General features: G+C 43.0%; 1 protein-coding gene across 1 annotated transcript in view; it reads left to right on the top strand.

Moving 5' to 3' along the window:
* The first annotated feature begins 7,307 nt into the window (after positions 1-7,307).
* Positions 7,308-16,947, top strand: part of LOC147083913 (scavenger receptor cysteine-rich domain-containing protein DMBT1-like) — an 82,191-nt gene continuing 72,551 nt past the window's right edge. Inside the window, exon 1 of the mRNA XM_085980052.1 lies at positions 7,308-7,353. Within this exon, the coding sequence (XP_085836178.1) occupies positions 7,308-7,353 (46 nt within the window). The remainder of the gene's footprint in view (positions 7,354-16,947) is intronic.

Raw genomic sequence — 16,947 nt, 5'->3', positions numbered from 1 at the left:
TCCATTTGGACAGTACTCCTGAACGTTCCAAACCTTCCAGCTCTGCTTCGACGGCTGGGCGGATCGCATAAGGCCTTAAAAAACTTTGGGCTTGCATTTTCCTCTATTTTGATCGTCGCTGTTATGCCTTTTAGTGTTCCAAGTCCCTCCTGGAACACTTCTTGTGCATCAGTTAGCATTTTTGACAGTCGTCCAGGTGTGGCGTCATCTTCCTTTTTGGCATCTACAGTCAGTGCTTGTATGGAATGCCAATCTAGCTGTAACTTCCAGATCCATTCACGTCCGAGTAGTGGTGGTCCTCCGTCTGGCAATACATATAGTTCCATTTTTGGTGTTTCCTTACCGATATATACAACGTTCACCCTTATTTTTTCTTTGGGGTAGACTTTTTGCCCCGTGTACATCTTCAAGACAATCTTTGTATCTCTCAAGGGTATATGTGAGAATAGCTGCTTGTAGTCCCTTCGGTTTATGACTGTTAGGGCTGATCCTGTGTCTAATTCCATTTTCACTTGGACTCCAGCTATCTTGAGCGTGACCCAGATAGTTTGATGATCCTCTGTTTGGATCACCTTGTGTAGTTTCAGGCAACCCAGCTCCTTGCTTCCAGAGTCTGTATCACTTTTCTGTTCGTCTGAACTACTCTCCGTCACCTTATGTACCTTCTTGTACTTCTCCTGTGGAGATTTCTTGCTGCTGGTTTTCTTTCCCGACCTGCAGACTCTTGCTATGTGTCCTACTTTTCCACACTTTCTGCACACTTTGTCCTTAAACCAGCAATCATTGTGGTTGTGTGTTGTTCTGCCGCAGCGATAGCACTTCACTGTTCCATGTGACATTTCATTTGTGCCATAGTCTTGCAGTCTCCGTTGTATCTCTGCAGCACCCCGTGCGGCTGCTTCGTGTGATACTGCCATGCTGAAAGCCTTGCCCAGCGGAAGATCCTTTACTGATAGAAGCCATTTCTGGGTTCCTTCACTTTGAAGCCCACACACAAATTTGTCCCATTACATATCTGCTAGTCCCGTTCCAAACTGGCAGTGTTTCGATAGCTTGCGCAGTTCCGTTAAATACTCAGCATTACTTTCATCTTTATGTTGGTTCCTTTTGTGAAACTTAAATCTTTCTGCTATCAGCAGCGGTGTGGGCTTTAAGTGGTTCTGTAGGAATGACACTATGTTTCCAAAATCCTTGTCCACTGGCTTCTCTGGGGTTATTAGGTTTTGCAATAAGCCATACAATTTTGCTCCCATGGAATTCAACAATACCAGTGCTTTCCTCTCATCTGGCACTTCATTCGCCTTGCAGTACACCTCTATGCGTTCGACATATGTCGTCCAATCTTCGGCTTCATTGTCGAACGCTGTGATACTGCCACTCTTCGGCATCCCTGGGTGTGGTTAGACTGGCTCAAAATGGTGTTTTCCCGCGCTTCCCTTCATCAACGCTGCGGCTCAAAATGTTGCTTTCCCGCGCTCTCCCTTCTTCTCCGCTGCGGCTCAAAATGGCATTTTCCCACGCTCTCCCTTCTTCTCCGCTGTGGCTGCTCGGCCCTGGAACACCGGCTGCGCCCTGCGCGTTCCCCCTTCACGCCTCTCTCTCTTCTCCCATTGACGCCGTTCGGTCCTGAACACTGGCTGCGCCCTGTGCGCTCTACCCTCTCTCTTCTCCCATCGACATCATTCAGTCCTGAAAACCGCTGCGCCCTCTGCGCTCTACCCTCTCTCTTCTCCCGTCAATGCCGCTCGTTTCTGAACACTGGCTGCGCCCTGTGCGCTCTACCCTCTCTCTTCTCCCGTCGACGCTACTCGGCCTTTTCTGTGCCGTCGGTCAGCTCTAGCCGCCACTGTCCGGGAACGGTCTGCACCATACATGTTGCCAGCCAGTTTTGCTGGACCACAGTGACTGGAGAACCAAGCCCAGCACTCAACAGCCTCCCCTGCGATGCTCAATCTCTGCTGGATGACTGGGCGGTTGCTCGTGGTACACGCCCGTGCTTCTGGCCTCAACTTTCTTCCACTGTTCTCCAGGAGCGAATCCCTGGGAGGTAATGCAGAGTTGCAGGTAGGTTCGAGTCTGCCTCGTCGCCAGTGTTACATCCGTGTATTTCTGATGTTGTGTGTCCTTCAATAACTAGACACGAGACTGCAGGAACAATCAACAGGTATTTACTGGATGAGGGTTACTCTAAAACTAAACGTACAGATCCCTACTCAGGGTTCATATACAGGTGTGGTCACTGCCGGTACTACAGTATACAGGAGCTGTAAAAAAGTAGTTCTCCCCGTAAAGGTACATACACTACACTGGGGAATGCAGTAGAGACATTACCTGTAGCCTGAAGAACCCGCCCAGTGCTCTGTACTGGAAAACGGCCCCGGTCCGCTGGATAAACTTCAGTGGAACACTTGGATACAAGAGGCCCCGAACACGTTGTTCTGTCAAAATGCATCGACACTCTCTGCAGTCAGGTCAATAGAGTCTGTCTGTCAGGGAGAGGGTTTGGAATCCCTACCTCGACCTGTGTTTTCTTCTTGACACTGGTTTACTGGAACCATTGATCTCTCAGTTGCCCCTCTGCCATTCTGCTCCGTGTCTCTGACACTCCAGCACTGCAGTGTCCGGCTCCAAATGAGTCTGTTGGTGTCCTTACCTGTCACAGTTTCCCCAAATTTCTGAGGTGCCTGAATTCTTGTTTTATTCTCCCTCACTACGTTTCCTTTCTCTGTGGAGCTGTCCTAATTATCACATCACATTTAGTATTGACTGGAAAGAGTCACTGGGTTTGGAGGCTCATGTTCCGCTTTTCTTTATATTCGGGAGATTGAACAGTTGTGTGAAAGCGAGTTTCATTCATCCTGTGGTTGTAAATCCCGTTTTGTTCTGTAGCCGATATTTTACACTCGAGGCAGAAGGTGTCAGATGTGATATCGGGAAACACAAATGGACCTGAGCGACAGTTTAGTCTGTGTCTCCTCTTTCACCAGAACCAGTCATATAGGCCGCCAACTAAAGGGGAATTGTCCGTGGATCGGCTCTCTACCCCTGTATAGTCCAGGGCGAGGAACACTCGGGGACGCGGTTAAAGTGAATAAACCAAAGACTGAATCTCTGTTCAGAGTGAGATCATTATAGCTGCAGTACTGGGGGGAGCCACTGTAACCGTTCTGGGGCCGATCACTGATATTAAACTCCAGCTTTAGTGCGTGTAAGGGACGAAGGGAATTCTACCGGGTGATTAACAATCACGGTATTTATCAGAAGGGAGAATGATTTCATATTAACGTGTTACATATAATTACCTCAATATGATATAATTTAAAGCAACTGCTGCTCTAATGTGTGAGGTGACCTGTTGCTGCTCCAGGCCTGTCCCAATGGGGTGATCGGTCCAGCTCTAGCCCAGCTGGTGCCGACCGCCAGCGGGAATGGTGACCGGCCCGACTCGGGAATCTCCCGGCTCGGAGTCTACATGAATCTCACATTCTCCTCTCTGTATCGGTGAAGTCAATTTAAAAAAGTGAGCGCCGCTACACTACGAACCGCTCTTGGGAAAGGCATTAGCTGGGATTGAATCCATCTGATTGTTGGTGTTTAGTCACTCAATCCTTTTCCGAATACTTTAGTGCTGGGTAAAGGGCTGCAGCACATCAGAAAGTGAGAGGATTCATTCTTCTTTATATGTAATAAAATGATAATATCAGTAATAACGATCAGTAAAGTTGGTCTGAGACCAAAATCATCTCTCATGGGGATTTACGTCCGTGTTTCCCTGATAGACTCCTATTTTCACTCACAAACCGGTATTCAGTGTTGAATAACAGTCCGGGTGGTGTTAGCGCGGGGTCTTGGAGTCAGAAGCAAATGTGCGGCACTGTAGGAGTCTGGACTGCACAGTGGGGCACAAGAGTGTGTAGCTCTGGGGGGCTTTGGAGATTTGATAACCAGGGGAATAGACAGGCGTTTCTGCAACCACAAATATGAGTTCCCAATGGTGTATTGCCTCCCTGGTGCCGAGGTAAAATATACCATTGAACGGGTGCAGGACATTGTGCGAGGGGAAGGGGAACAGGAGAAGTTGTGGTCCATATTGGAAACAATGGCATTGGCAGGAAAAAGGCTGAGGTCAAACAGGCAGAATTTCAGAAGATAGAAAATTATTAAAGAACAGGTCCTCAAAGGTGATCTGCTCTGAAATTCTCCCAGTGCCACGTGCCAGTGAGCACATAAACAGGAAGAGAGTGCAGGTGAATGCATGGCTGGAGAAGTGGTGCAGGAGGGAAGACTTCAGATTTCTGGGGCATTGTGACCAGTTGTCGGGTAGAGTGGACCTGTACAGGCAGGACAGGTTGCACCTGAGCAGGGTTGGGACCAATATCCTCATGGGGAGTTTTATTAGTGCCCTGGGCGAGGGTTTGAACTAATTTGGCCGGAGAAAGGGCCAAATGTAGCAGGATGTAGCAGCACGGAGGAGAGACCAGGTGCATAGAAACAGCAACAGAACAAACAATAACTTATTAAGAGAAGTAAGGGAAATGAGGAAAGAAACAAAGCCGACTAGCATGGTTTTGGAATGCATGTGTGTTAGTGCAAGGACTGCTACAAATAATGTTGATGAGCTACAGGTGCAAGTTGCCACGTGGGTTTATAATAAATTCACCATGATGGAAAACTGGCTTAAACATGGGCAGGAATGTGAACTAAACATTCATGGCTACAATATAGTAAGGATGGATAGGGAAGGGGAAAATAATGGAGGGCTGGCAGATTGATCAAGGATAATATTACAGTTCTTGAAAGGGATGGTATATTAGATAGTTAAAACACTGAATAGATTAGCCTAGAGTTACGGGACAGAAAATGAGCTGTTACATTTCTGAGGAATGAAACAGTACTGGATCTAGTTCTGGGTAACGAAGTAGAGCAAATGCAGTGTGAGTCAGATTGAGAACATCTGGGTAATAGTGATCATACTATAATTATGTGTAACTTGTTATGAACATGGTACAAGAAAAATTAAATGTGAAAATAATCAAATGGAAGAGAACTAAAATGTCACTGATTTGAGAAGTGATCTAGCATATGTGGATTAAAAAAAAGTCCAGGAAAACAGTAAAGGGACAATGACCGGCCTTGAAGGTGGAGATGTTTCGGGCACACTACAAACATATCCCCATAAAGAGGGAAAATTGGTTGTACAAAACTAGAGCTCCCTGGATGACAAAGGAAATAGAGACTAAAATAAAACAGAAAACTGAGGTTTATGACAAAAGGAAGATAGAGAATACAATTGATAACCAGGCAAATTAAAGAGAGTGCAGAGGGCAATTGAAAAAGGATAGAAGAGCAAAGAGAGAGAATGCTAACATAGTAGCTTGTAATGTAAAAGGAACCCCCAAATCTTCTATATACGTATAAGAAGTGAAAGGATAGTTAAAGGAATTGTGAGGCCGATTAGGGGCAAATAATGAAATATTCTGTGGAGGCAGAGGACATGACTGAGCTACTGAATGAATACTTTGCATCTATTTTCACAAAGGAAGAGGATGAAGTTAATGTCGGAGTAGAGGAGTGGGGAGTAGAGATATTGGATAAGATAATAAAGATAGAAAGGAGGTGCTAAATATGTTGGCACCACAAAAATTTAACAAGTCACCCGGTGCAGATGGGTGAATCCTAGCTTGCTACGGGAAGCTAGGATAGAGATAACAGATGCTCTGACCACAAGCTTGCAATCTCCTTGGATATTGAAGTGGTGCCAGAGGGCTGGAGGATTGTAACTGTCACACACCTGTTCAAAAATGCGGAGAGGGAAAAACCAGGAAACTACAGGCCAGTCAGTGGTGGTTGGAAAAAACTACTAGAGATCATTGTCAAGCACAAAATTAATTCTCACTTGGAGAAGCATAGGTTAATAACGGACAGCCAGCATGTATTCGTTAAAGGTAATTCGTTTCTGACTAAACTGATTGAGTTCTCTGATGAAGTAACAGAGACGACTGATGAAGGCACTGCAGTCCGAAAATAGACGCTCATTATATTAAAGGGATGATGGTAACTTGTGTAGTACATTAGCTAAGGAATAGGAGGCAGAGAGTAGTGGTGAAGGAATTTTTATCTGTCTCGATAGAATTATGAAGTGGGGTCCCCCAGGTGTCGGTATTAGGACCATTGCTTTTCTTGCAATCTATAAATGAGCTGGACTTCTGTGCATGGAATACAATTTCAAATATTGCGGGCAATATACATTTACGCAACGTATTAAATAGTGAGTGTTATAAATGTCATAATTCATCAAGAAACTACTCGTGAAATAATGCTGGACGGCCAGCTGTTGGCACCGTCCAAGGAGTATAAATACTCGGGCGTCGGCCCCAGCCTGCCAGGGACATTTTGTAAGACAAGGAACTAGTGAAGTACAACTAGACCTCCATGTTCTGAAACAAGTTGATTAAAGCCTTGCTTTATGCACAAACCAATTGCGTAGTGAGTTTTATTATGTCAGTGAACATTATAGTAGCAGAATTCAGAAAGACATCGACATACGGTGAAATGGGCAGATGCATGGAACATGCAATTTAACGTGGATAAGTGTAAAATGCTGCACTTTGAGAGGAATAATATGGAGAGACAGTATAAACTAAATGGTACTATTTTGAGGGGTGCAAGAACAGAGGGAACTGACAAATATTTGTAGATGACTGGGGAAGTTGAGAGGGTGGTTAAGAAAGCGTATGGGATACTTGGCTTTGTAAATATGGGTATTGAATATAAAAAACTAGTCAATAATGCTAAAACTTTACAAATCTCTGGTTATGCCTCAGCTGGAGTATTGGATACAATTCTGCACACCAGGCTTAAGAAAGGAGTATAGGGTTAAAGGCAAACAGCTGGGGATGTGGAACTAAATTGAACAGCTCTTTCTAAGAGCCGGCACAAGCAGAACGGGCCGAATGGTCTCCTTCTGTTCTGTATGAATCTGTGATCCGGATGCGGGGTCGGTGATTCATTTTGTTTATCTGACTCACGCAGATCAACGGCAGTGGATGGAACCGGGGCTCTTTGCATCTATTAATGTACAGGTTCCTTCTCATTGGTGTATTTTACCAGGCTGCAATTCACGGTTAACACATTTCAAAATCTATTGGTTATTTTGAAAGAAACATTGGTTTTTGTACAAACAGTAGTCCACGAATTAAGTTCCAGTTCAGTCGGGGTGTCGGAAGGTGCTGAAGGGCCCGCTCGGTAACTGGGAACAACATTCGGTGAATGTTCATGACCCGTCGCTGTAACTGGCTCCGGGGACGATGCTGCGGTCTTTCCTGACCATCTTTTTACTGCAGCTTCTCAACTGTGAGTCATCGCTGATTATTAATATTATAATCTGTGCCTCATTAATACAATTATTGCTCTTTACTACTGAACATATTGAGGTGATGTGGAAAGCAAATGTTGTTTTCTTGAATTGTAATAACGTCATCTAGAGCTTAATGTGATATCGGGGCTGGTTTCTCAATCGCCTTCACATGCTGCTCCTGTACAGACAGAGCAGACTGGAGTTCAAAATCTAATCGGACGATTTAAACTGAGCCTGTTAGAAGTAGAGCGCGTTCACTGATAGAATGGAGTGTATCGGGGTCTGGGTCCATTTACAGAAAACTGGTATATTTTATTCAAGTTTGCAATTGATTGGGATCGTATGAGGTGAATATTGAAATGGTTTATTTAATTTGTAGAAGTTTCATTTAATACATATTTTGGGCAGTTTGTTTGATTTTAAGTACTATCAACTTCAAATAGGGAATCAATTCTCCATTTCTGTCGGTGACAATCAGCGGGTTTAGAATAATCTTCAACTGATTAACACCTATTTTAAATTCCCACTCGAGATTTGTGTCAAACTTAGATTTAAAACAGAAATCGGTCACAAATACCGCGGCAGTTTTGTTTTTCTTTTGTCCCCCGCGGCTCCTGTACAGACAGAGCAGACTGGAGTTGAAATTCTAATCGAATTATTTAAACTGAGCCTGTTGGAAGTAGAGCACGGTCACTGTTAGAACAGAGTGTATCGGAGTCTGGGGTGTGAGTGAACTCAGAGTGTAGAACACCAGTCAAAGCTGCACCTACTGCCGACTGAACACGCACACACATTTCTGTCACAGATATTTCTCAGTAGAAGTGCTGTCTGACCCCCGGGCTTTGCTGAGACTGGAACGAACAAATGCTTTGTTCAGCGTTAGAGTGTTGTAGAAGGTCCACAATATTGTATAAAAAATATTAACCAGAGGAGCAACCGATATTGTTTCAATTAGCATTAATTATTAGTATTTTAATACACTATCCCAAAAGATGTCACTGAAACTTCCTCAATCTCCGGGGAATTTACTGTGTGTTGTTGTTTAGTTTATCTATGGATACGCTTTTTATTCTTATAATAGGTACCTCATTAATTTAACTATTGGTCTTTACTAATGAACAGATTGAGGTGATGCGCAAAGTAAATGTTGTTTTCTTGAATTTTATTCGTGTCCTGTAGAGTTTAATGAGATATCGGGACTGGTTTCTCAATCTCCTTCCACCTGCGGCTCCTGTACAGACAGAGCAGACTGGAGTTGTAAATCTAATTGAATCATTTAACCCGAGCCTGTTAGAAGCAGAGCGCGGTCACTGTTAGAATAGAGTGTATCGGTGTCTGGGGTGTAAGTGAAGTCACTGAGTGTAGAACACCAGTCAAAGCTGCACCTACTGCCAACTGAACACACACACACATTTCTGTGACTGATATTTCTCAGTAGAAATGCTGTCTGACCCCAGTGTTTTGCCAAGACTGGAACTAACACACAGTTTGTCCAGCGTTAGAGTATTGTACAAGGTCTATAATATTGTATAATAAAATATTAACTAGAGGTGCAACCAATATTGTTTCAATTAGCATTAATTCTTAGTATTTTTTAGTACTCTATACCAAGAGAAGATTTCACTGAAACTTCTTGAATCTCTGGGGAGTTTACTGTGAGTGTTGTTATTTAGTTTATCTATCTATATGCTTTATATTACCACGATAATATAATTATTGGTCTTTACTACTGAAGACGCTGAGGTGATGTGGAAATTTAAGGTTGTTTCTTTGAATTTTAATAGTGTCCTGTAGAGTTTAATGAGATATCGGACTGATTTCGCATTCGCCTTCCACGTGTACCTTTTGTACAGACAGAGCGGACTAGAGTGGAAAATATAATCGGATTATTTAAACTGAGCCTGTTCGATGTAGAGCGCATTCACTGATAGAATAGAGTGTATCGGAGTCTGGGGTGTAAGTGAAATCTCTGAGTGTAGAACACCAGTCAAAACTGCACCTACTGCCGACTGAACTCACACACACATTTCTGTGACAGATATTTCTCACTAGAAGTGCTGTCTGACCCCCGTGTGATAGAGTGAACTGAAATATTTTAAAAAGTTTTTCAGTATTAGCATGTTGGATGAGTTTATAAATATTTTCTAATAAAATATTAACTAGTGGTGGAACCAATATTGTCAAAATTAACATTAATCATTAGTACAATTATAATTAAATACACTCTCCAACTATTGATGTTAATATAATTTCTTAAATCTTTGGAGAATTTTCTGTGTGTGTTGTTGCTTAGTTTGTGATTACCTTCGAAGTTTTGAACTTTTATGATTAAATTATTTTTCCAGTTCTAACAATTACATGTACAGAGTCATGTAATAATTAAGCTTTCTCAGTCTGTGTCCACATGCCCCATACTTTTCATACAGAGTCATGTAGAATTTAATGAGCTATTGAGATTGTTTCTAAATCTCCTTCCACATTCTCCATACTTTTTATAAAGTGTCATGTAGGGTTTATTCATATTTCGGGACTTGTTCCTCAGTCTCCTTCCACTTGCTCGATATTTTTTGCTGAGGTTTTTGGTCGGTGACTCCATTCAGTTTCTATCTGTTTCCAGCGTGTGATTGGTTATATTTATTAACCTCTATCAATAACAAATGCTGGTTTACTGACAGGGAAATATTATCGTACTGCTATCAGACACTTTATGAGTTTAAAGAGATAGACTTCTGTGGTTAAATTTATTTTATTTTTAAAAACTGATTGAATACTAAAATCCTGTTTTGTAGATAATTTAAAGAACATTTTCTGCAAATCATAGGACGGAGAAAAAGCATGAAATGTGTATCACTCCCTGAATCATTGTCTCAAGTCGCCTGCTGATCACATTCAATTTGAAGAAAACGGGCATCTTTTCCTCAAATTTGTCATTCATTGGGATCGCATGAAGTGAATATTGAAATGCTTCATGCATTTTGAAGAATTCTCTTTTAAAACATATTTTGGGTTGGTTGTTTCATTTTAAATTGCATCAACTACAAATAGGGAAACTTTACCCATTTCTGTCGATGTCATTCTATTCAGATATAAGAATATTTTACATCCGAATAGCAATTATTTTAAATTCCCAGGTGAGCCTTGAGCGAAATTTAGTTTTAAAACCGAAATCTAAGGCACTACCGCACCAGTTTGTTTTATTTTGTCCCCTGCAGCTCCTGCACAGACAGAGCAGACTGGAGTTGAAATTCTAATCCGATTATTTAAACCGAGCCTGTTGGAAGTAGAGCGCATTCACTGTTAGAAACATAGAAACATAGAGATAGGAACAGGAGTAGGCCATTCGGCCCTTCGAGCCTGCTCCGCCATTCAATGAGATCATGGCTGATCTTCGTCTGAGATCATAGCTGATCTTACCAGTTCAGTACCCCGTCCCCGCCTTTTCTCCGTAACCCTTAATCCCCTTAGCCTTCAGAAATATATCCAATTCTCTCTTGAAAATATTTATTGAATTAGCCTTCACAGCCCTCTGTGGCAGGGAATTCCATAGGCTCACCACTCTTTGAGTGAAGAAATTCTTCCTCATCTCTGTTTTAAATGATTTGCCCGCTATTTTTAGACTGTGGCCCCTGGTTCTGTGCTCCCCTGCCATTGGAAACATTCTCTCTGAATTCAGCCTGTCCAGGCCTGCCATAATTTAACATGTTTCGATGAGATCCCCTCTCAATCTTCTAAACTCCAGTGAGTACAAGCCCAAACTATTCAATCTCTCCTCGTAGGTCATTCCCGCCATTCCAGGTATCAGCCTGGTGAATCGCCGCTGCACTCTTTCCATGGCAAGAACATCCTTCCGCAGGTGGGGCGACCAAAACTGTACACAATACTCCAGATGCGGTCTCACCAGCACCTTGTACAGCTGTAGTAAGGTATCCCTATTCCTATACTCGAACCCCTTTGATATGAAGGCCAACATACCATTTGCCTTCTTAATCGCCTGTTGCACCTGCATGCTCTCCTTCAGTGACTGGTGCACAAGAACACCCAGGTCCCTCTGCACTTCCCCATCTCCCAATCTATTGCCATTCAGATAATAATCCACCCTCCTGTTTTTACCCCCAAAGTGGATAACCTCGCATTTATCCACATTATAGTGCATCTGCCACGTATCCGCCCATTCCCCCAACCTGTCCAAATCGCACTGTAGCCTCCTGACATCCTCATCAGAGCCCACCCCTCCTCCTAGTTTAGTGTCGTCAGCGAATTTGGAAATATTGCATCCAATTCCCTGATCCAGATCATTTATATATATTGTGAACAGCTGGGGTCCCAGGACAGATCCTTGCGGCACCCCGCTGGTCACTGCCTGCCACTCCGAAAACGAGCCGTTTATTCCAACTCTCTGTTTTCTATCCGCCAGCCAGTTCTCTATCCACGTTAATACTTTGCCCCCAATCCCATGAGCCTTAATTTTGCATGATAATCTTTTGTGTGGAACCTTATCGAAGGCTTTCTGGAAGTCAAGGTACACCACATCCACTGGCTCTCCCCCATCTATTTTACCAGTTACTTCCTCAAAAAATTCCAGCAGATTAGTCAAACACGATTTACCCTTTGTAAATCCATGTTGACTCTGTCCGATCCTTTCCCCATTTGTCAAGTGCTCCGCTATTTTATCCTTAATAATGGACTCTAGCATTTTGCCCACAACCGATGTAAGGCTTACTGGTCTATAATTCCCTGCTTTCTCTCTACCCCCCTTTTTAAATATTGGGGTAACATTAGCTACCCTCCAATCCACGGGTACTGTTCCTGAGTCAATGGAGTTCCGGAAGATGATCCTTAGAGCATCTGCTATCTCCAGGGCCACCTCCTTAAGTACCCTAGGATGTAGTTTATCAGGCCCCGGGGATTTGTCGGCCTTCAGTCCCCTCAACTTACCCAACACCATATCCCTAGAGATACTAATTTCTGTCAGCTCCTCCCTCTCATTAGTCCCTATGTTTGCCGATATTCCTGGGAGGTTATTTGTGTCCTCCTTTGTGAATACAGAACCAAAGTATGAGTTTAATTGGTCTGCCATTTCCTTATTCTCCATTATATATTCTCCCGAATCGGACTGCAAGGGACTGACTTGGGATTTTACCAGTCTTTTCCTCCTGATATACCGATAAAAGCTTTTGCAGTCTGTCTTTATGTTTGCTGCAAGTTTACTTTCGTATTCTATTTTCCCCTTCCTGATTAATCCCTTTGTCCTCTTTTGCTGTATCCTGTACTGCCCCCAATCTTCCGGTCTGGTGCTTTTTTTTGCCAGTTGATATGCCCTTTTTTTTGATTTTATGCTGTCCCTAATTTCCCTCGTTATCCACGGTTGAGCCACCTTTTTAGGTTTATTTTTATGCCAAACCGGTATAAACATGTTCTGGAATTCTTCCATTCTATCTTTGAATGCTTGCCATTGTCTATCCACTGTCAATCCCCCCAGAAACACCACCCAATCAATCTTACCCAATTCCCGTCTCATACCCTCGTAATTCCCTTTATTTAAGTTCTGGACCTTAGTCTCTGATTCAATTTCCTCACTCTCCATCTCGACTGAGAGCTCGATCATATTATGATCGCTCTGACCCAAGGGGCCTCGTACAAGAAGATTGCTGATAAGTCCCTTCTCATTGCACAATACCCAGTCTAAAATGGCCTGATCTCGAGTCGGCTCCTCGACATATTGGTCCAGATAACCGTCCCGAAAACATTCCAGGAATTCCTCCTCCTCAGAATTTTTACCAATTTGGGTAGTCCAATCAATATGTAAATTAAAGTCACCCATGATGACAGCTGTGCTCTTATCGCACGCTTCTCTAATTTCCCTTTTTATGCCTTCCCTCACCTCCATATTACTATTTGGAGGCCTATATATCACACCCACTAACGTTTTCCTCCCCTTGCTATTTCTCATTTCTACCCATACAGATTCTGTTTCATCCGAGTTAATATCCTTCCTTTCCATTGCATTAATCCCCTCCTTTACCAGCAATGCTACCCCACCTCCCCTACCTTTTTGCCGATCCTTCCTAAATATTGTATATCCCTGGATGTTAAGTTCCCAGCCTTGCCCACCCTGCAGCCACGTTTCTGTAATCCCAATCAAATCATACTTGTTTACCTCTATTTCCACAACTAATTCATCCACCTTGTTCCTAATGCTTCAAGCATTAAGATACAAAGCCTTCAGGCTTACTTTTTTCACACTCTCATTATGAATTAGTTTGGCCCTTTGTGTTTCTCTCCTTTGCTTATTGCTTCTCACCTTTCTACCATCTATTTCTAACTTCATATGACTTCCCTCTTTTCCACTACCTAGGTTCCCATCCCCCTGCCAAATTAGTTTAAATCCTCCCGAACCGCCCTAGAAAATATTACCCCGAGGACACCGGCTCCCTCACAGTTCAGGTGTAGACCGTCCCCTTGGTACAGGTCACTCCTCCCCAAGAACTGGTTCCAATGCCTCAAGAATTTAAATCCCTCTCCCTTGCACCACTGCTCAAGCCACGGATTTAGCTTATCTATCTTACTCTCTCTAAACTTATTAGCTCGTGGCACTGGTAGCAATCCAGAGATTACTACCTTTGAGGTCCTACTTTTCAATTTAGCTCCTAACTCCCTAAATTCAGCTTGTAGGACCTCCTCCCTCTTTTTACCTACATCGTTGGTACCTACATGTACCACGACAACTGGCTGATCCCCCTCCCCCTTCAGAATGCTCTGCACCCGCTCCGAGACATCCTTGACCCTTGCACCAGGGAGGCAACATACCATCTTGGAGTCTCGGTCTCGGCCACAGAAACTCCTATCTATCCCCCTTACAATTGAATCCCCTATCACTATAGCCCTATCCCTCTTTTTCCCGCCCTTCTGTGCAGCAGAGCCAGTCATGGTGCCCTGAACCTGGCTGCTGGTGCCTTCCCCTGATAAGTCATCTCCCCCAACAGTACCCAAAACGGGAAACCTGTTTTGGAGGGAGATGACCGCAGGTGACTCCTGCACTACCTTCCTGCCTTTACCCTGCCTTTTGGTCACCCATTTACTGTCTGAGCTAGCCTTTACCTGCGGTGTGACCAAATCACTGAATGTGCTATCCACAACATCCTCAGCATCGCGTATGCTCCAGAGTGAGTCCATTCGCAGCTCCAGTGCCGCCATGCGGTCTGCTAGGAGCTGCAGCTGGACACACTTCCTGCACACATAGTTGTCAGGGACAGTGTCCCTGATTTCCCACATGGCACAGGAGAAGCATGACACGGGTCCGAGCTGCCCTTCCATGACTTAACACTTACAATACCCTTTTATTTACTACGATTTAGTTAATTATTGAATTCTACTTAGAATAAGTTTGTGAAAGTACTCACCAACCAGTCACCTACCTGTTTTCTGGTGTTGTATTTTCACTGCCGCCTCCTGTCCTGGAACCTTTTCCACCTAGGTTAGGCTCCTGAAATAAAATAAATTGAACTTACCTTTTCAACTTCCCCTAACCCCTAAAAGGTTAGAGGAGGTGGAAGGGTGGGAGACACTACACTGTAGTGTTTCGGGTTTAGCAACAGCTCCACCTATATAAGAGTTACTGGCCTCTTGCTCTCCCGACTGCACCAGCTGTGAAAGAAAAAGCCCGTGAAAGTTGAGCTTTTAAACTCACCAGTTACTGGCCTCCTGCTTCTATTCTCCCGGTTATATATTACAGACAACGTGACACCGATTCCTGTCCTCAGCTGCGTTTGTCAAGAATTCTTGAATGAGAGCAGTTTCCAAACAGAATCTCTCTGGTCTCGTTTTGGCCCGGGCTCTGTAATGTTGACAGAGCGTTACAAACTTCCACTCCAGGAGAGCCTCTGCAGTCCTTCCCAACACTCTGCTGTCCTGCAAATTCATCTTTTATTGTTAACCATTGACAGACTAGTGGGAAAATTCTTTCAGTATTTACTCAAAAACGTTAAAAACTCAACGCTTCTGTTAGAATTGGTCATTTTGAGATTACAAAATAGAGTCACTAGAGAGTGTTTATAAGAAAATTGTTCTCATGTCAGACTATCAGGCCTGTCAAGAATCAAAATAATTATTTTATATTAAATGATTTCAAGTCCGACTTGAACAGCTTTCACAATTAAATGAGTTCCTGTTATGTTTAAGAAGCAATTGAATAGAAAATCTTTAATTGTAGGTTAAAACCTCCAGTAAAACACCAGAGGGAGCTCACACCAAACAATCCAGACTCTGAGCGTTAACAGCGCAAAGAGTAATTTCAAACAAAATATCTCCATAGCCCTTAACTAGTGCTTGGATAAACGTTACAATGGTTAGAAAATCAGCAAACACGCATCGAATATTGACAAGAACAGGACAAAGTGCTCTGATCGCTATCTGCCGAAGTTAAATATACAAACAAAATCAGGATTTGTTACACAAAACTACCAGAGCATGGGACATGTGGAAGGAGATTGAGAAACATGTCCCGCTATCTCATTAAATGCTACATGACACTATCTAAAACTATGGAGTAATTGGAAGGATATTAAGAAACAAGTCCCTATACCTCATTAAACACTACATGACAATGTATATAAAGTATGGGACATGTGGCAAGAGATTGAGAAACATGTCCCGTTATCTCATTAAACACTACATGATTCTGTAGAAAAAGTATGGACCATGTGGAAAGAGACTGAGAAACATTAATTGTTACATGACACTGTTCGTACAAATGTATGAAATAGAAAGCTTAATTTAACATAAAAAGCTCATAGTTTTGACGATCCTCACAAATTAAACAAAAATAGCATACAGCAAAACCCGGTGTGATTTAGGATCTTTCAATAGCATCATTTATGATGAGTGTACTTGATAAGAACTCCATTAATAATGATTACTAATTGAGGCAATATTGGTTCCACCTCTAGTTAATATTTAACTTTTACAATATTTATAGTCCTTGTCAAATGCTCCAACGCTGAACACATTTTTTAAAAAAGGTCAATTCTCTGCATCACATGGTGTCAGACAGCGCTTCACTGAGAAATATCTGGGACCGAAATCTCTATGTGGGTTCATTCGGCAGTAGGTGCAGCTTTGACTGGTGTTCCACACTCAGTGAGTTCACTTACACCCCAGACTCCGATACACTCTATTCTAACAGTGACCGCGCTCTACTTCCAACAGTCTCTGTTTGAAACATCGGCTGGAATATCATCTCCAGTCTGCTCTGTCTGTACGAGAGCCGCAGGGAACAAAATAACAATAACTGGTGCGGAGTTTGTGCTCGATTTCGGTTTAAAATCTAAATTTGACACAAAGATCCTCTGAAAATTAAAGTAAGTTTTGATCAGATGCAATATAGAGTGTATCAGAGTCTGGGGTGTAAGTGAACTCACTGAGTGTAGAACACCAGTCAAAGCTGCACCTACTGCCGACTGAACACGCACACACATTTCTGTCTCAGATATTTCTCAGCAGAAGTGCTGTCTAACCCCGTGTGGTACAGTGAACTGAACTATTTTAACTAGATTATTCAGCATTAGAGGGTTGGAGAAGGAATTTAAATATTG

The sequence above is a fragment of the Somniosus microcephalus genome, unplaced genomic scaffold (genome assembly GCF_052327205.1).
Source record: "Somniosus microcephalus isolate GS21.2 unplaced genomic scaffold, FLI_Smic_1.0 scaffold19, whole genome shotgun sequence".
Lineage (NCBI taxonomy): Eukaryota > Metazoa > Chordata > Chondrichthyes > Squaliformes > Somniosidae > Somniosus > Somniosus microcephalus.
The sequence above is the reverse complement of the archived record's forward strand: the minus strand, read 5'-3'. Positions and strand labels throughout refer to the sequence as shown.